The 20,970-nt window shown below is 40.2% G+C and overlaps 1 protein-coding gene across 7 annotated transcripts in view; it reads left to right on the top strand.

The window, feature by feature from the left end:
• The window catches only part of LOC139550800 (astrotactin-1-like), a 261,506-nt gene that overhangs the window by 100,623 nt on the left and 139,913 nt on the right, over positions 1 to 20,970 (top strand). For all 7 annotated transcript variants that reach the window (XM_071361962.1, XM_071361963.1, XM_071361961.1 and 4 more), the window contains 2 exons: positions 1,753 to 1,890; positions 16,483 to 16,633. In XM_071361962.1, the coding sequence (XP_071218063.1) occupies positions 1,753 to 1,890; positions 16,483 to 16,633 (289 nt within the window). The remainder of the gene's footprint in view (positions 1 to 1,752; positions 1,891 to 16,482; positions 16,634 to 20,970) is intronic.

Below are 20,970 nucleotides of genomic sequence, written 5' to 3'. Positions count from 1 at the left end.
GAAGAAAATAAACTGGTTGCGTTTGTATCGCAGGTCAAGTCTTTCTATCACTGTAAACACCTGCCCTGAATGGGTGGAGAGGTTCACCCTCAAAGGTTGTTTTCTCTTGTGATTCATTCCTGTGCTCACAAACTCCAGTGAGGAGTGTTCCTTGCTACTGTTCCACAAGCTTCTGTTGTTTAAGGGATTTCTTGTTGATAGCCTGCAGTTTCATATGGGCATCATTGTCACGGCTTTCGTCTGGTGAAGGAGAAGAGGACCAAGGTGCAGCGTCGTAAGTGTTCATTTCAATAAACAAAATAAACTGAACACTGAAATGACAAAAATAATAAAGAGCGAAAACGAAACAGTTCTGTAAGGAATACGCACAAAACAGAAAACAATCACCCACAACCAAAATGGGGAAAACAGGCTACCTAAGTATGATTCTCAATCAGAGACAACGATCGACAGCTGCCTCTGATTGAGAACCATACCAGGCCAAACACAGAAATGGAAAACATAAAAAACAACATAGAATGCCCACCCCAACTCACGCCCTGACCAAACCAAAATAAAGACATAAAAAAGGAACTATGGTCAGAACGTGACAATCATCCCATACTGTACCACAAAGAAAATGCATATTTCCTCTGGATAAGGAGAGAGTCTTATGGGGCTGTAGCAATGACTTACAGGGAAATAATAGGATAATAATACTGTTTTAATAGACTTGCCTGTCTGCCCATAATCACTTGGAAGAATCCAGTGCATGATATTAAATGGTAGGACTGAGAGAGTTTGATTCATATAACACTACAGTTGGAAACAGAGGAGGTAATTGGAGGGACATAATTAAAGCTCTCTCTTACAGCGGGTTTAATCATTCCCTTCCTAAAGTGACTAGTAATGCATGCAGTGCTTGTGATCTGGTGGCCTTTTCCTATGCTAAGTTAGCATTTTTTTAGATTCCAATTGCACAATGTGAAATGCAAAATATGCTAAGTCTGCAAAAATGTCCATTAACCATTTTAATCAACAAGTCAATTTTTTTTGTGCTACGATGATGCATGCATAATATATAAGAAATGATACAACTGTATTTGGTGTCAAATAGACGAACACCTTCTTTCAGACATAATGTACATCTTTATGCAGGTGTGACTCATAAACAGTTTGACTTTGAGATTCATGTTGAAGCCTTATAGAACAAAAAGCCTTATAGAACAAAAATAAGTTGATGCTGGATAGTAAACAATGCCGAAGTAAGTTCAAGGGTAGATCAAGAATCCCCCTAGAATACAGTACTTGGTCCAGACTCTTGTAATAGATGATGTGCCAGAAAAAACATCACATGCTACTCCTCAGTCCAATCAACCTTTAGTTTAAATGAGTGTAAAAGGTTTTTGAAGATAACGGAGGATATACTTGTGATTATCCAGAGAGATACAAATGCTGAAAGCATCCAAAGTCTCCAAGGCTACTATGGGCAGCAGGCAATCTTTGGATTTATTGTATTTCCCTGTGGTAAAGCAAGCACAGATGTTCCCCACACTGATCTTCTGAGCTACAGTACCACTCAACAAGGCACCAGAAGACCTGGACATTTGCATATTTCAGACAAACAGGCATTAACAAAGTGGCAGAAACCCAAGTTTAAAAAAAACAACTAAATGAAGTGGACAAAGTGGGCAATGTTCTTTCAAAATATACTTTGCTGCACTTTTCCCACTTTGTTTCCAATGTCAAAATCCTTGTATTCTTCCTCTTTAGGTTCACATACACATTGGGGGAAGGGATGTGGTTACCATTGAGTAAAAGCTTTGTCATTCCACCTGCTGAGCTGGCAATCAACCCATCAGCCAAGTGCAAGACTGATATGACTGTCATGGAAGATGCTGTGGATGTGAGGTGAGAGATTCAACTATTCCATATGTGTTTAATGAGATACTGTACGTTTTATAAGGCGTGATGATATTAGCTATGAAGAAAATAATATCTTGAGGCTACATACCAGTATTTTCATTCCATTATAATCATCATTGAGTATCCTCTGTATTGAAAGTATTTTGATTCCCAATACACTCTTCTGGAGAATGTAGCACTCATTATAAGGTTGATGTCAGACATTGCAAGTGTTTCATTGATCATGATTCAAAGAGTAATGGAACACTAAAATTGAGCAAGAAATCAATAAGTGAGCAGCAAAAACAAAACTCATTTGGCAATGTAATACCAGAAAACATTGAATTGTTAAATGGTTCATAACACCTCCAAAGGAAATGTACTCCTTGCACATAGATATTTTTTGAAGTGCAGAAAAAACATACCCAAAATAATATTTTACAAACTTCAACAAATGCAGCTTTCAAGCTATTTAGCCATAAACCTGATTGCATTCATTACGTGTGGGTAGTTTCATTATACAAATGGCATTTGTAGAAAAGTATTTTTGTTAAAATGTGGGAAACACAAAATATAGTCACTGAGTATGCAAGGCATTTTTATTGCAATTTCACCTGGCTGCTCTTGATGAATCCGTTGAAAAGGTTTCGCTTCACACATCCACCATTTGCTGAGTTCAAAGTTATCCTTGTATCAGAGCTTTGAAATCCTTCCAGTAGATGGTCTTAACTGAGTCCTTGGCCTGCCTTAGTTGCTCTTGGTAAACATTTGCTTCTATCGTTTTTTAATGATACGTATTTTATTAGGATTCTTCACTTGAAAATGTCACATATTCTTGTAACATAGGCTCACAACATCAGATATACTGTAGGTACAAAAATGAGATTATACAGCTGCATGATGTTTGGGTCTATAGTTTTTAGCTATTCAGTCTGGCACAGGTATGGCATACTGTATATTAGCGTTTTAGGGATTAATCAGATGAAATGTCCACCTTCTCGTCTCAGTCATCTTGTAACTGTTTTAAACCTGATGGAATGTCCTATCCTGTTGAATTATTTTATATATTTTTCAGTTTAAAGATGCATCTGTTGAAGATTCATTCTCAGGCGGTCAACTGGGCATGATTTGGTGTAGAAAAGCTCTGATATCAGGGGGAACAGTCAAGATTTGCATGCTCCTGATGTCATCAATTACATATTATTCACAAACAACACAATTTCAAAATCAGTAACGATTGATAAAATCACATCAGTACATCCAAGCAGACCTTTTATTGAGTGATCATGGAACTGGGCTGTAGATTAGTTGGAAGATGAATTTTTAGCTTTAATACCATTAGCAAAAGGGCAGATTATCCTTTGATTAATTTGTCTTTTAAAGAAGTTGATTAATCTTTAGACATTTGAATTATTCTCTGTGAAGCACTGAAATAGTTAGGAGTCTCTTTTTTCCCAGCTGAGATCAGAATAGTTAATGATGTAGCCTATAGCAGCTCCACATTTGTGCAACAGGCCAAATATAAGTGATTGGCTACAACAAAAACACATTACTGCTCATGTCAAACAAACAATGAATATAATTGTGATACTGTGTATCCATTAAGTATTGCAGTAGACTACCACAGTCCTCTTTCTCCTAGTGCACCTTCTGTGTGTACATCTACCTTTTTACTGGAATTATGTGTACTATTCTCCCATATTATATCACTTTATACCCTACTTGTTTCCTGTATTTTTCTATTATATTTATCATTTGGCATCTTTTTTTGAAAACTGAGTAAATAACTCCATGTCTTGTGATTGATGATGTGATGAATGCTCGAGTTGGGTGCCCCCAGGGCGGTAGCACACACCGCAGCTACCTACCACCTCTAGATGCTTCTGATTTACTCAGCTTTGGAGCTGTGTGATCCCTCTGAGGCCTTGTTTGATAATCATTTGTCACCACGTCTTGCTCACTGGCAGGAACACAAAGAAGAAAAGCCTCTGGGCCTTGTTTCCCAGATGCGATGGAACTTAAGCATTACGATGATCGTACCAGATTAATTGTTATTTACGTGCCAAATTTTTACGTGCTTCCCAAACGAGCACGTAGAGTGAACCTATAAGAGCAACAGCTAAAAGCGTTGTTGAGGGTGTGTTCGGTTTTTAACATGATCCCGTTGGGGGAGTTGTCCAGTTTCCTGGTGCTGAAATCAATGCCAGTTGTCATAAGCAAAGATGACTAATAACCCACATTTAATTTGAAACGTAGGCTAGGCCTATACAATTCGCAAACTATTTTTTATGAATGAAAACAAATTGCAATAATCCACAAACTAACCATTTTTGTCATGTAATGATCATTGATTTGAAGATTTGAACCCTGTTTGTCATTCCTCCACAGTGGTTTAGCACACTGCACCACAATATAATAATAATAATTTATTCAACTTTTCTAGAGCTATTCATTACATAAAGAAATCTCAAAGCGCTGTAAAGCAACAACAAAAAAACAAGCAATTTAAAACAGCAACATAATTAATCCAAATGAGTAGATCGACGTTCAAGAGACTAAAGGTTGAGAAAGTTCATGGCTTGATTGAGGTCAGCGGAGGGAGGAGGAGGTCAAATGGGAGAGCCGGGAGCAGACAGGCAGCACATTGTCAACACGGTGTCTCGCCATCCACGCTGTCTGTGGCTTCGTAGTAGGACTTAGTCAAATGAAGTTGGAGTTCCGTACTAGCCACTGGACTAGTAGCTAGCTACTATTCACTACTACCAATATGCAGCACCCACTTGGTTGATACTACGGCAGTCACAAGGTGCCAAAAAGCACACCACACTTCAATAGTAGTTCAGGAGTATCCTTATAACTTGGTCAACTTTCATCTCTCTACACGTGCTTCTCTCCATCCTCAACCTCCGGACAATAGGCATAATCAACTCAAAACATTGCATGCTTGCCAGCTAATATTAGCTAGCTAGCTAGCCAAAATGCAACATCCAACTTCAGTCTTGAAACTGTGCTGCATTCAAACTATTCCAACAATATTAAGCTAAATCAATAGTTCAATATGGAAAAATGCTATACATTTTGGATTTATTACAAAGAATGTACAGGATCTCTCTGTCTAGGAGACCTCACACTGGCATGGCCTGTCTCAGATCATTTTCTTTTATCCTACAAATACATACAGCAACAAGCCCTCACCTGCACACATTTTGGTTTTTCATTAAAAAAATCATTTTCGGATGCAGTGGTAATCCCCAAGGACCTGGAGGAAACTCCCCACAGGCTGTTAGAAGCTGCACCTCAGCACTCAGTGAAAAGTTGCAGCGAGTTGATCGGCTGATTGAGGGAGACACAAGGTCGAGCAATCTGTGTATCTCCTCTTGTGGGAGCCTGCATTTTGAAAGATAGACCCATTATTGTGAGATTCGGCAACGGCCTCAGGTTGATGCGAATATGCACATTAAGACATTAACAGTGCCCCTTCACTTTTTCCATATTTTGTTACGTACAGTAATAGCCTTATTATAAAATGTATTAAATGTTTTTTTTCCTCATCAATCTACATAATACCTCATCATTTTTGCCAATGTATATAAAAAAACTGAAATATCACAATTACATAAGTATTCAGACACTTTACCAGGTACTTTGTTGAAGCACCGTTGGCAGCGATTACAGCCTGGAGTTTTCCTATGGTAGGACGCAACAAGCTTGGCACACCTGTATTTGGTGTCAGGTTGGATGGGGAGCATCACTGCACAGGTATTTTCAACTCTCTCCAGAGATGTTTGATCAGGTTCAAGTCCGGGCTCTAGCTGGGCCACTCAAAGACATTCAGAGACTTATCCCGAAGCCACTCCTGCGATGTCTTGGCTGTGTGCTTAGGGTCGTTGTCCTGTTGAAACGTGAACCTTCGTCTGAGGTCCTGAGTGCTCTGGAACAGGTTTTCATCAAGGATCTCTCTGTACTTTGCTTCATTCATCTTTCCCTCTGTCCTGACTAGTGTCCCAGTCCCTGCCTCTGAAAAACATCCCCACTTCATGATGCTGCCATCACCATGCTTCATCGTAGGGATGGTATTGGCCAGGTGATGAGCGGTGCCTGGTTTCGTCTAGACGTGACGCTTGGCATTCAGGCCAAAGAGTTCAATGTTGGTTTCATCAGACCAGAGAATCTTGTTTCTCATGGTCTGAGAGTCCTTTAGGTGCCTTTTGGCAAACCCCCAAGCTGGCTGTCATGTGCATTTTACTGAGGAGTGGCTTTCGTCTGGCTACTCTACCATAAAGACCTGATTGGTGGAGTGCTGCAGAGACGATTGTCCTTCTGGAAGGTTCTCCCATCTCCACAGAGGAACTCTGGAGCTCTGTCAGAGTGACCATCGGATTCTTGGTCACCTCCCTGACCAAGGCCTCAACGGACAATTCCTTTGAACTATTGGCTTGGTTTTTGCTCTGACATGCACTGTCAACTATGGGACCTTATATAGACAGGTGTGTGCCTTTCCAAATCATGTCCATTCAATTGAATTTACCACAGGTGGATTCTACAATAAAGTTGTAGAAACATCTCAAGGATGATTCATGGAAACAGGATGCACCTGAGCTCAATTTCGAGTCTCATAGCAAAGGGTCTGAATACTTATGTAAATACGGTATTTTTGTTCTTTATTTATTTATAAATTTGCAAACATTTCTAAAAACCTGTTTTCGCTTTGTCATTATGGGGTATTGTGTGTAGATACGATGAGGAAAAACATTTATTTAATCCATTTTAGAATAAGACTGTAACGTAACAAAATGTGAAAAAAGTGACATTTTACAAATTGATATTTTAAATGTCACATTACCCAAATGAAACAGATATTATTGTATAATCATTCACACAAAACACTTATAAATTGTTTTAGAAAGATAATTTGTAAGTCGCTCTGGATAAGAGCGTCTGCTAAATGACTTAAATGTAATGTAAATGTATATATTGTGAGGTAAAAAATAAGCTTAATGATGCACTTTGGCTGCTCTATGGGTGGTCGGGATCACTCATAGATGTGCAAAGGTTTTTAAGAGCCACTTTACTAACAAAGGCTCTGGGAAACACCTCAGCTACTAAAGATACATTTTAAGATGGTTCTAATGATGATCTTAACACTACGGAGGCACTGGGAAACAAGGCCAAGATCTAAAAGTGTCTGTGCCTTATTTCCTTGACTTCATAAAAAAGAGATGTAGCAAGATCTTTCATCTTTAAAGAGCTTGTATCTTTACTTTTCTTAAACACAGTTTTTCATTAATGTTGTGTTTCAAAGGGTCAGCGTTGGACTTTCTCCCCTCATTTAATTAACCATTTAGATAGTTTGATTTAGTTACTCACTTCTACTCCTTGTTATCTTGCTATCCTATATAGCAGTGGTTCCCAAACTTTTTATAGTCCTGTACACCTTCAAACATTCAACCTCCAGCTGCGTACACCTAGCACCAAGGTCAGCGCACTCTCAAATGTTGTTTTTTGCCATCATTGTAAGACTGCCACACACACACTATACGATACATTTATTAAACATAAGAATTAGTGTGAGTTTTTGTCACAACCCGGCTCGTGGGAAGTGACAAAGAGCTCTTATAGGACCAGGGCACAAATAATAATATAATAATAATCAATAATTTTGCTCTTTATTTAGCCATCTTACATATAAAACCTTATTTGTTCATAAAAATTGTGAATAACTCACCACAGGATGCACATAGCTCTGCAATGTTGGGCTGTATTGGAGAGAGTCTCAGTCTTAAATCATTTCCCACACATAGTCTGTGCCTGTATTTCGTTTTCATGCTAGCGAGGGCCGAGAATCCACTCTCACATAGGTACGTGGTTGCAAAGGGCATCCGTGTCTTAACAGCATGATTTGCCAAGGCAAGAAACTCTCATCTCAGCCCTATCCAGAAATCTGGCAGTGGAATCTGGTTAAATTCAATTTTCACAGAACCGCTTGTTGCAATTTCGATGAGGCTCTCTTGCTCAGATATCGGTAAGTGGACTGGAGGCAAGCCATGAAAGGGATAACGAATCCAGTTGTTTGTGTCGTCCGTTTCGGGAAAGTACCTGCGTAATTGCGCACCCAGCTCACTCAGGTGCTTCGCTATATCACATTTGACATTATCCGTAAGCTTGAGTTCATTTGCAAACAAAAAATCATACAATGATGGAAAGACCTTGTTAATGCAGACATAAAAGAGCTCCAACTTCTTAATCATAGCCTCAATTTTGTCCTACACATTGAATATAGTTGTGGAGAGTCCCTGTAATCCTAGATTACGATCATTCAGGCGAGAAAAAACATCACCCAGATAGGCCAGTTGTGTGAGAAACTCGTTATCATGCAAGCGGTAAGACAAGTGAAAATTATGGTTAGTAAGCTCTTCTCTCAATTAAAAAAAATGTGTCAATACTTTGCCCCTTGATAACAATAACTTCTGTATGTTGTAAAAGTGTTACATGGTTGCTGCCCATATCATTGAATAATGCAGAAAATACACAAGAGTTCAGGGGCCTTGCTTTAACAAAGGTAACCATTTTCACTGTAGTGTCCAAAACGTCTTTCAAGCTGTCAGGCATTCCCTTGGTAGTAAGAGCCCCTTGGTGGATGCTGCAGTGTACCCAAATGACGTCGGGAGCAACTGCTTGCAACTGCTTGCATTTGCATTACCACTCCAGTATGTCTCCCTGTCATGGCTTTTGCGCCATCAGTACAGATACCAACACATCTTGACCACCAAAGTCCATTTGATGTCACAAAGCTGTCCAGTACTTTAAAAATATTTTCTCATATTGTCCTGGTTTCCAGAAGAGGATTTCTTACTTTCTTATAAACATAATGGACATATATCCGGAGCTGTGCCAGGCCCGCCACGTCTGTTGACTCATCCAGCTGTAACGCATATAAATCACTGCCTTGTATGCGAAGCAGTAATTGTTTCAAAACATCTCCTGCCATGTCACTGATGCATCGTGAAACAGTGTTGTTTGATGAAGGCATTGTCTGTATAGTTTTTTTGGCCTTTTCCCCCAGCATTGTCCCAGCCATATCCACAGCAGCATGAAGAATGAAGTACTCCACAATAGTATGAGGTTTGCCTGTTCTGAATGGCTACCTGTATTTGACATTGTGTTGTTATTTTGCTGAACACTATAGGGTTAAAAAAGAAATGGGCGGTGAAACGAGGCTACTCAAGCGAGAAAATCTATGTATAGCCCCGTTGGAAAATATAAATGTACTGTTTGAAAATGTGAAGAAAAAACGATTTAAAAAATGTGAATCACATTTTTGGGGGGCGTACCCCCGATGGCATTGCGGTACGCGTTCCCCGGTTTGGTAATACATGCTATTTGGCAACAGAAATAAGAGGTTAAGTTTTGTTCGTTTTACTGAACAACATGTATATTTTTTATGATTGTATTTTACTTTTCATGTATTTTAATGTGTACAGTGGTTCCTCCTTTAAAAGTTTCGTCATTCTGTGGCACACCTTGCGGACTGCTGCAGCATTCTGTGGCACGTTGTGTAGTTTAACGTGTATATTGTATTTTGATGTATATTGTTATCTGTAGCGATTTTAGCATGTAAATCATGGTAGGGCAAACTCAACCAATTTTTTTTAGATGCATGCCAGCAAAGCCGCGACACAAAAAAACACTAAACAATACATTGATTGCACTAAAATGGTGACCAACGGTGCCCACAAACTGTTAGGGCCTACATAAAGCTGTCCTGACTGCGGAGCTTTCCTTTCAGTACCATGGAGTGAATCCTTACCACCGCTACACCTGGCTATCAGCGGGGCCTTGTCTGGCAGCGAAAGAGTTCATTCAGCCTCATTTACTGCCTTTTTAAAAATAATATCTGATATGGCTGACTTGCTTAAACAAATATGGTTTCTACTGACTCCTTGTGGATTTGTGTAAGTCGATAAGAATTTTCCTTCAATAATAACGAATGCCGTCATGAATTTTACATTTCTAACCATGCGCAAAAAGTAAATTCATAATGTTTGTTCTTATATAATTAACACTTATCTCTAAGTACTGTATAAGCAAGTGCAAGCAAACGATCTGCGACGAGGTAGGCCTATTCGTTCAGCTTTGAAAATGGACAGACAGAAATTCAGATAGATGTTAGTTCAGCTAAATTCAGCAAGATGTCGAGGCCTTAATGTTAATCTTCTTTAAGTTACCACAGAGAGAGAGAGAGAGACGCAGTTAGCCTACCAATTGAAGTATTTTAGGCCTATGTGGTCTAAAAAGGATGGAAAATGTAATCACTAGCATCCACTTTTATAGACAAAATTCCAATGCACAGACAACGCATTTCGCAGACAAAACAACCCTTGCAATATCAACTGGAATTACATGGGTCTATTACTGAACTTTATGTAGCAAAGAAATATTTGAATGGGAAGAGACTTTCACTGGCAAACATGGTTATGGACCCAACAACATTATATAGTATCCCCTCCTCATGAAGAAAAGCACATGAGCTAATACAAGTAAGTAAACAAAATAATGAAATGCATCATTACAACATTCTCTAAAATTATGAATAAGATACTAATGAGATAGACCTATATAAGCAATATAACAATTGAGATGTACAAACTATGGCATAAGGGAACAATTAGTGGATAAGAGGCTAGCCGTAAATTCAATAAAGACATTAATGAGTGAGCTAAGATGTCACGCTTGTTGAAATGAGTGGACCAAGGCGCAGCGTGCGTAGAGTTCCACATTATATTTAATAGTGAAACTTACAACAAAGAATTTAACAAACATGCAGTATTGCAGTGCTCAAGGCAACTATACAAAAACAAGATCCCACAAACAACAGGTGGGAAAAGGCTGCCTAAATATGATCCCCAATCAGAGACAACGAACCATACCAGGCCAACAAAGAAATAGAAAACATAGATTGCCACCCTAGTCACACTCTCACCTAACTAAATAGAGAATTAAAAGGATCTCTAAGGTCAGGCGTGACATAAGACTTATGTAGTGGGCCGTTCTTACAATATTCTTCCTGTACACCAAGTCAGAACCCTAGGATAAATAACGGGGGCATAAAAGCAGACAATGAAAGCTCAATATTTGATAATGACATTTCTCTAAAACAGACTGTAGACTATGTGTGCACCACCAAGTCAGAACAGTACGCTATGTTCTGAGGGGGAGAGGAACCACATTCTAAGGTTGAGACACATGGGCTATTAACAGCTTACTACACAACATACTCTTAGTATTACTTTCTTAGTTACAGTATACATATCACCCTGGCATATTACATAATTTATGCAGTAGCATACAGGACATACACTATATATACAAAAGTATGTGGATAGACCAACATTGGCAGTAGAATGGCCTTACTGAAGAGCTCAGTGACTTTCAACGTGGCACAGTGGTAGGATGCCACCTTTCCAACAAGTCAGTTCATCAAATTTCTGCCCTGCTAGAGCTGCCCCGGTCAACTGTAAGTGCTGTTATTGTGATGTGGGAGCATCTAGGAGCAACAACGGCTCAGCCGCAAAGTGGTAGGCCACACAAGCTCACAGAGCGGGGCTGCCGAGTGCTGAAGTGCATAGCGCGTACATATCACCTGTCATCGGTTGCTAAAGACTTCTTCGTCGTGAGCTTCATAAAATCGGTTTCCATGGCCGAGCAGCTACACACAAGCTTAAGATCACCATGCGCAATGCCAAGCATCGGCTGGAGTGGTGTAAAGCTTGCCACCCTTGGAATCTGGAGGAATGGAAAATCGTTCTTTGGAGTGATAAATCACGTTTCACCATCTGGCAATCCGACAGATGAATCTGTTCAGCAGATGCCAGGAGAACATTACCGTCCCGAATGCATGGTGCCAACTGTAAAGTTTGGTGGAGGAGGAATAATGATGTGGGGGTGTTTTTCATGGTTCGGGCTAGGCCCCTTAGCTCCAGTGAAGGAAAATCTTAACGCTACAGCATGCAATGACGTTCTGTGCTTCCAAGTTTGTGGCATCAGTTTGGGGAAGGCCCTTTCCCATTTCAGAATGACAATGCCCCCATCGAACACCTTTGGGATGAATAGGAATGCATGCTGCGAGCCAGGTCTAATCGCCCAACATCAGTGGCTGACCTCAGTAATGCTCTTGTAGCTGAATGGAAGCAAGTCCCCGCCACAATGTTCCAAATTCGGTCCTTCTTGTGGGCAACCTTTGTCATCAAAGTCTGGCATTCTCTGGACTTATGATGCTTTCAAGACAACTGGGATCTCGAAGAAAAAAACAAGGTCAATTCCTGACGTCAGTGAACTTCAGTCGGAGCTCTAGAAAGAGACCCGAGTTCCCGACTTGTAATTCCGAGGTGGATGACCGTTCAAAACGTATTTTCCCTGTCGAAGCTCGTTTTCTTCAGTTTCCAGTTGTCTTGAAAGCACTGAAGTCTGAGATTTTCCAAATCCGAGTTTCCAGTTGTTTTGAATGCAGCAGAAGTCATACTGGATTGACAGCATGGCCAATTCTACCTTTTCTGGCCCATGGTGTTGCATGTGAATGTTTATCCTTTTATGCTTGTACAAGAGACCCTTTCAGACAGATGTTTTAAATATTTAAACCCAGACCTGGACCACACACCCTCTCCACCGAATAGCAGGCAGGGGAAGCAAAATAGTGATTGCTTTGCGACGCTTGCAGTTAGCCACTGATTCCTTCCAAACCACTCATTGTTGAATTTGTGATTTTCCGACTTGTTGTGTAATGTTTACGTCCAATGGCCAAGGAGCACCCATACGTTTTATCTATAATTTCTCTTCACAGGACAAGGATTGAAAAGGATTTGCCAGTAGATTGTCGACGTGATTCATGATGATGACTGCTTGACTAGCTAGCTAGCTTGCTAGCTAAGATTGTGAAAGTATGATGTTGACATGATCAGTCCAATCAAAGCTATGGTAGATATAACCTGATTTGAAATAATTGTATCTGTTGCCAATGACCTTGAGCCTTCTTGGATGGGTCCTTTTTATGTAAATCTATGGCAGCACCCAAGGGGGCTTGAACTGCCTAGCTCTCCCTGTAGATTCTGCGGCGACGTAGTGTCCTCATGAGTGACAGAACACTGAGAGCCAATCACGGTGCAACTAGAGAAGATTACCAATGCCTACGCTCTGTATATTCACAGTCTGCCTTTCCACCACAGAAAGCACTGAGCTAGGCTGAAACACCTGCATTTTGGAGCTGCCTTACTCAAGAAAGAGACAATTTTTGTATGTGACTTTATTATATTTGTATTATTATTGTTTGCAAACTGATATGTGACGCAAATTAATGGCAAAAGAAACCAGGCCAATTGTTATTCAATTTTTTTTGCTTAACAGGTGGGGCTCAATGACAGGGCCCTGAATGACGGGTCGCCACTGATTGTTGTGCTAAACAGGGCTCATCTGGAAAAGAGACCTTTGTCTCAGCATTGACTCAAATCAAATCAAATCAAATTGTATTCGTCACATGCGTCGAATACAACAGGTGTAGGTAGACCTTACAGTGAAATGCTTTCCTACAAGCACTTAATCAACAATGCAGTTTTAAGAAAATACCCCCCAAAAAGTAAGAGATAAGAATAACAAATAATTAAAGAGCAGCAGTAAACAACAATAGCGGGGCTATATACAGGGGGTACCGGTACAGAGTCAATGTGCGGGGGCACCAGTGTCGAGGTAATTGAGGTAATATGTACATGTAGGTAGAGTTATTAAAGTGACTATGCATAGATAACAACAGAGAGTAGCAGCAGCGTAGAAGGGGGGGGGGGGTTCAATGCAAATAGTCTGGGTAGTCAATTGATTAGCTGTTCAGGAGTCTTATGGCTTGGGGGTAGAAGCTGTTTAGAAGCCTCTTGGACCTAGACTTGGTGCTCCGGTACCGCTTGCCGTGCAGTAGCAGAGAGAACAGTCTATGACTAAGGTGACTGGAGTCGTTGACAATTTTTAGGGCCTTCCTCTGACACCGCCTTGTATCGAGGTCCTGAATGGCAGGAAGCTCAGAGGAACCCTCTGTAGTGCCTTGTGGTCGGAGGCCGAGCAGTTCCCATACCAGGCAGTGATGTAACCCATCAGGATGCTCTCGATGGTGCCTGGCCGTGCAGTCATGAGTGAACAGGGAGTACATGAGGGGACTGAGCACACACCCCTGAGGGGCCCCCTTGTTGAGGATCAGCGTGGCGGATGTGTTGTTACCTACCCTTACCACCTGGGGCGGTCTGTCAGAAAGTCCAGGATCCAGTTTGAGAGGGAGGTGTTTAGTCCCAGGGTCCTTAGCTTAGTGATGAGCTTTGAGGGCACTATGGTGTTGAACACTGAGCTATAGTCAATGAATAACATTCTCACATATGTGTTCCTTTTGTCCAGGTGTGAAAGGGCAGTGTGGAGTGCAATAGAGATGGCATAATCTGTGGATCTGTTGGTGCGGTATACAAATTGGAGTGGGTCTAGGGTTTCTGGGATAATGTTGTTGATGTGAGCCATTACCAGCCTTTTAAAGCATTTCATGGCTACAGACGTGAGTGCTATGGGTCGGTAGTCATTTAGGCAGGTTACCTTAGTGTTCTTGGGCACAGGGACTATTGTGGTCTGCTTGAAACATGTTGGTAATACAGACTCAGACAGGGAGATGTAGAAAATGTCAGTGAAGACATTGAAGACACTTAACAGTTGGTCAGCGCATCAAAATAAAAGTTAAACCATGTAGAGCTAGCTATTCATGGATATGTAAAGTGATCTGCAGACTTGGAATCAAAATCCTCACAACATACAGTGTGTCATTCCATTTAAACTGTGACTCACTCATAAAGTATAATGGAAGGCAAATTACAGGGTAAAGAGAAGCAATTAGGCAGCCTGTATTTTTCAACGGCTAATGGCCTGAATGAATGCCTCTTCATTGTGCATTTTTTTGAATTATTAGCAGATATGACTTTCCTGTTGCTTAAAGGCCCAATGCAACCTTGTTTATATCAATATCAAATACTTTCTGGGTAACAGTTAAGTAGCTTACTGATTTCCATTCAAATGGTCAAAAATCACTTTTAACACAAAAATATTTTTCAAGCAATCATTTTGTTAGGACTGTCTGTTAGTGGTCTGAGTGGGGAGGGGGAAACTGAAAACAATCTGTTATTAGCAGAGCAGTTTGGATGTCTCTTTGTTAGTGATCTATTAACCAATTTACTGAATGTTGATGTCACCATGGAAAGCTGAAACTCCCAACCATGCAAACCTGCTGATTAGAAGATCGTGTGTAGATTGTAACTGTCAGGAAATAACACTGATCAAATGTTTTCATACTTTGACACTTTAAGTTTCATCAGCTGTTGTACGATATGATAAAAAACAAAGGAAAATTAGATTTTTGACTGCACTGGGCCTTTAAATGTTCTTGTTAATCATATCTATAATTGAAGGTTAGGGTAAATGGTCTCATCTTTCTATGAAGAAAGTGTTCAAGTTAAAATGTGCAGTGATGTCTATTGAATACCACAAATGTAAAGTCTGGATTCAATCAAACATGCAGACTGGGAATTGTGGAACTGTGGGAGAGATCACATACAGTTATTTTGTGTACTTAATACAAAATAATGAATGCATCATAAAGGTAGCCTAAGTTCAATATAACAATTAAACCCTCCATAGTTCTTTCAAATACATCATTATCTTTGTGACCTGTTGAGTTAGTTCTCCATAAATGTATGAAGACAATACCCACAGTCAATTATAAAATAAAATTGGCTAGTTTGATAAAATCAGTGACTCTGAAAGTTAATGAAATATCAAATATGTTTGTTTCAGGCAATCTCCGAGCAAGCATTCTGGGAGTGGGTGAGGGAGCAAAGGAATACTATTTGCAAAACAAGAGGCCGTTCTTTCTTTCCCCTAGGCAAGGTTCATGGCAGGGTTATTATAAAAGTACTCCGTTTATCATAGATATTCCACGTCAGTAGCATAGTAATTTAGCATCTTGAAAAGAAGAATGGAATGTCCAAGATTTGTTCTTCATCCACACTTTTTTATTCATATGTCAATGTGATGATCTCTAATATTTAACCTTGCATGTCTGAAATATTTCACATAAGAAACAAAACAGATGGCTTGGAGCAAGATTATAGCAATAAAGGACATACCGTAAATAACATGCTTTTTATGAAACATGTCTTAGGCCCTTTGTAAAGCAGGGTTGCTTTGAATCTCAGGTTGTGGCTGCCCTGCCTCTGACTGAACGAATTTCATCATAAAATGAACAAATGAAAGATGCATTTGGATACGGAGGGCAAGCCAAGGTCAAAGAAACAATCCTGCAGGCTCTGTTCATTCATTGCTAGGCACACACTCTTAATCTGGTGATGTAACAAGTTTCTGCAAAATTGAAAGAGTGCAAGATCTTTTCTCTCATCTCTGTGAAGGACTACAATGAACCCATTTTCAATCAACAGACAATAAGCCATTTGATTGCTAGGGAACGTAATGATTTAGTGCTGTGCTGAGGGGGATGATTATAATGTTTATGTTTGTGTTTTATTTTGCCAGAGAAGAGCTGATGATCTCCTCATCGTTTGACAGTCTGGAGGTTTTACTGGACTCGTTTGGCCCGGTGCGTGACTGCTCAAAGGACAACGGTGGTTGTAGCCGAAACTTCCGCTGCATCTCTGACCGCAAGCTTGATTCCAGTGGATGTGTGGTGAGTGAGTCACTGTACTGCCTGGGGATTGCCCTCCTCTCAGAACCGCCTTTCTTTATTTCTGCTTAGCGGCCATGAAATGAACCAAGCACGTTTTAATACATTCAACATCTGCCAATGGTTTCTACTTCCTATTAAAAAGGTGTGCTCCAATTGTTTGTTAGTGTATCACTCTTCTTTGCAACACATTATTTGTCACCTGATCCGAAAAGCTCAGGCTGTCAACGAACGGTCTTTCAAGCGAGTTAATTTCTGTTCAAGTACTGCAATACACTCAAGACCTTAGTTTAAGGTTGGGTAGGTACTGTTTGTGATCCAGCATTTCTGATCAGATGACTTTCTCAGATGACTCCCTCTAACATTTGATTGAAAGAGAAACTTTTCAAAAGTATAAAATATTACTCAAATGCTAATCATTTCTTGATTTACATTGTCCCAATATTCTGCCAATATATATACAGGTATTTATATATTTTTTATTTTACCCCTTTTTCTCCCCAATTTCGTGGTAACCAATTGGTAGTTACAGTCTTGTCTCATCACTGCAACTCCCGTACAGACTCGGGAGAGGCGAAGGTCGAGAGCCGTGCGTCCTCCGAAACACAACCCAACCAAGCCGCACTGCTTCTTGACACAATGCCCACTTAACCCGGAAGCCAGCCGCACCAATGTGTCGGAGGAAACACCGTACAGCTGGCGACCGTGTCAGCGTGCACTGCTCCTGGCCCGCCACAGGAGTCGCTGAACGGGAATAGTTTGCAGATTATGGGGAAATTATCAGACCAAAGGTGATGACACAACAGTTCACCTGACACAAGACTGAATTCAAACATTACACTGTTCATTTTATGTGCATTTGACATTTACTGTACATTTCACTGCATTTCTTGATAGCAAAATCTGAAAATATTCTGGGTACATTCAGTTACATGATAAGAATATTCCTGGTAAATATGGGGTAGTTGCAACATAAGACTAAGAAACTGCAAGGGTTTGAGTGAGAGGACTAACTGGTGTATCCAAGTGACCACATGCCTCGCCTAGTTCCTAAGTAATTTCAATGCACTTTTATGACTCAAAGAAGAGTCTTCAACGATAAGGTTGTTTTTTGAGCTCTCCTAGCTGTACCGTTGACGAACTGGAGCAGGCATACTTGTTGTTATTTTGTTTGGAACACAACCCTGCAATCACACAATTACTGTTGTTTTTTAGACAATCTAACAACAGTCCTTTATAAATTGCAATCTAGGTCAGGTGGACATCATTTGGGCATCTATTGCCAACATGACTAGCAAAGTTATAATACGATATTACAGTGTTAGGCATTCACAATGCAATTCAGGGAAACCGATCATAATTTTGGTGCGCATAGAAAGGAGTCGTTCAGGTGCGTGTGCCACTGTGAATTCTCTTTACAATAGACAAACAGGCTCATTCTGTTCAGAACAACCCAGGGTTTGACGCCATGTCATCTTGTAACTGTACATCAAACATAGTGATCATAAACATTGACACTGTATATGACATGAGTTTTATGATATGGAGTGCACATCGTGAAGTGCACAATTGGCTTACTTGTATGACATCAAATTGGTATTTATTATAATCCTCAACGTCTCATCTTTCAAAATATGAGACGGCATTTCCCTCACTCATTTGCAAAAGTTGCCCAATTAGCGGGAGGTATCAGGGAAACTTCTTGTCGCGCGAGGTGCTCAATTTCAGAATGGCTGTCAGTCAAAATCCATACAGTGCTGTGAAGCGCAGAGACATATCTCTGATGTAGTATGTTGCTGTATAGCCACTACGTTCCAATTTAGGCGTTTATCAGTGCCCAAATCTGCCATTTTCAACCCGTATATGGGTATGAGTATAAAGGGCTACTGCATGATATCAGAATGAATTTGGTGCATGAGTAGGATTGGCTTTCAGATTAACAATGCCAGAGCTAAGGCACATTTTCTATGCATTTCAGTTCCAAATGTCTGCACTGTATTGATAATATCACATTTGCATCACTTTTCAAAACGTAGCTGTCAAAATCCATTGGTTATAAGAACGGTCAGAATGTCTCAAAACATTTGTTTGACATGGCTACCAAGACCAATCCCATTCTCAAACTCAGCAGTGAGCTGTATGAAATGTCTAAACCAGTTTTGACCAAGATGTTTGTGCAGGAAACTATATTTCACGCTTGAATGTTAATTATATATGAGCAGACACAATTATTTTAATCAACAACAAACATTCATAATTGTATCTGTCACAGTTACAATTGCAATTTGAGCACAGAGGCCATACTTGAATATCAATGTAAGTGTTCCATCATAGCCTGGGGTCCCTAGCATAATCTGAAAATACATCCATTTCCTGCACCAATGCAATTAAGATTCCTGGTTGTTAGGCCTGACTTGGCTTGCTGTTCATTCAGAAAGACATGCATATAAAATCACCTAATTTGTATCTTTGGGTCTTGTTAATGCCACAAACCTGCTGCACAACAAAATTGTATTTCCTTGCCAAGCAGTTAGATTACGCAAACAATGTATTGCCCGTTTGAGAGCATTTGCCTTCTGCTCTAATGGTGCTGGTGGTCAGACCTTGGTGAATGTAGCTGTCACAGAGTTCACAACTAACAGCCTGTGCGCTCACTGACATTGCACTCTATACGGTAGAGATGTACAAGACTTTTGACCTATCAGTGGTTTCCAGTATCTAAAAGTCATGACTAAATATATAGATTGCTGACAAAATATTGAATAGGTTTGACTTTTACACACAGCAGAGAGTATTGCAATATCAGAGGTCAAACAAGAGATCAATGTCTTATGCGATGGAAATAATTATTATATAGAATTGAATGATGACAGGAGCTCTATTGAGCTCTGAAGTAGACAGCAATTTTTAACAAGCACAAGCTTTATGAAATAGCGACTGTAGACCTTTGCCCCCAGTTTACGCAACTGCAAAATACATTCAATCATCAAATAAGCATCTTATTTTCATTTTTATTTGTTTTCTAAGTAATGAAACAAAAGTCCTCATCTTTTTAGCAACCGATAATAATAGATATCCATCATGTTGGTATTTATTTCTAAACATTTACTAGTATACCTCATGCTGTTTTGGCGGAACCGTTTCAATTATTGTGATATAGATTCTTGTCTGTCTCACCCAGACCAACTGGAAGTTCTGGATTTATGGTTTATGGTAATTTAAGGTTTAATCTGGACATACCATTCATAAACACATTTACAAGCTTTAAATCATGGTTAACATGAACTGAAATCCGCAATAAGGAATTCATCTTAGCCTTTTTTTTTTTATCTCCTACTAGTTCTTACTAAGCGCCCGCTCTTGTTACAGCAAGATATCCAGGATGCTGCCATCTGTTGCATAGATATCTTGGTGTTTTGTAATTACCTTGTGACGAGTTATATAAATTATATTTTCGTCCGTCTAATCATACTGGTAACTGTCTGGGACTCAGACCCCGATTCCACTTATAAATTAACACCTTGTCTGAGTCCATCCTGCCAGTCTCGTTGTGTTTAATATCTCTCCTGGCATGAGCCGACGCCTCCTGACCCCCTCTGTCTGGCTGATGTATGGCACTCCTGGGGAGAGAGGGTGCAGTCGTTTGGAAGTAAAGTCTAATAATCACCAAATGATTATGTGATTAATTAGCTCTTGTCTCCTCCTGCTAGAACAGGGGAAACGTGAGACTGTCTGTCCAGCCTGCCTGCCACCAGAACAAATTGGGCCCTGTCCAAACAAAGCGTGTCAGCCTGTGGTGTGAGATGTGTACCTACAGAGGAGACCTTAGTATTTACATGATTCAGACATTAGGACTGCTATCACACACTTACAGACTCCCTGCACTGAGTATGACCAGGGTGGATAAGTTCCCCAATGTCTCAATTTGACTCTGTAATTGTTATATGGACGCTCATCCTTTCATTTGATATTCCATGGGTGAAGACAATTTATCACGTGGCTTCAGGACTACTGGCCTCCACTTCTACTGAACTTCATCAATGTTGTCAAATGTACATTTTAAAAATGAGGTGTGTAGTTTGGGAGTCATATGTACTTCCCCCCCCAGAGAAATATATAGATATAACTCACATTTATCAGAATGCTCAATTGTGCCAAGAACCTTAACATGCTTAACGTGCTTCACATGTGTTGCTAGTAAATGCACTTTGTCACTTTGACGTAGCAGATGTATATCGACGCAGTCCACATTCAGCTGAATTTGTTCTGTCTTGGATCACATTTTGGGCACTAAGCGGTTCTGAGCTGAGTCGATACTTGGCTGAGGTATTCTATGAGCA

Source organism: Salvelinus alpinus, chromosome 23, assembly GCF_045679555.1.
Source record: "Salvelinus alpinus chromosome 23, SLU_Salpinus.1, whole genome shotgun sequence".
Classification (NCBI taxonomy): Eukaryota; Metazoa; Chordata; class Actinopteri; order Salmoniformes; family Salmonidae; genus Salvelinus; species Salvelinus alpinus.
The sequence above is the reverse complement of the archived record's forward strand: the minus strand, read 5'-3'. Positions and strand labels throughout refer to the sequence as shown.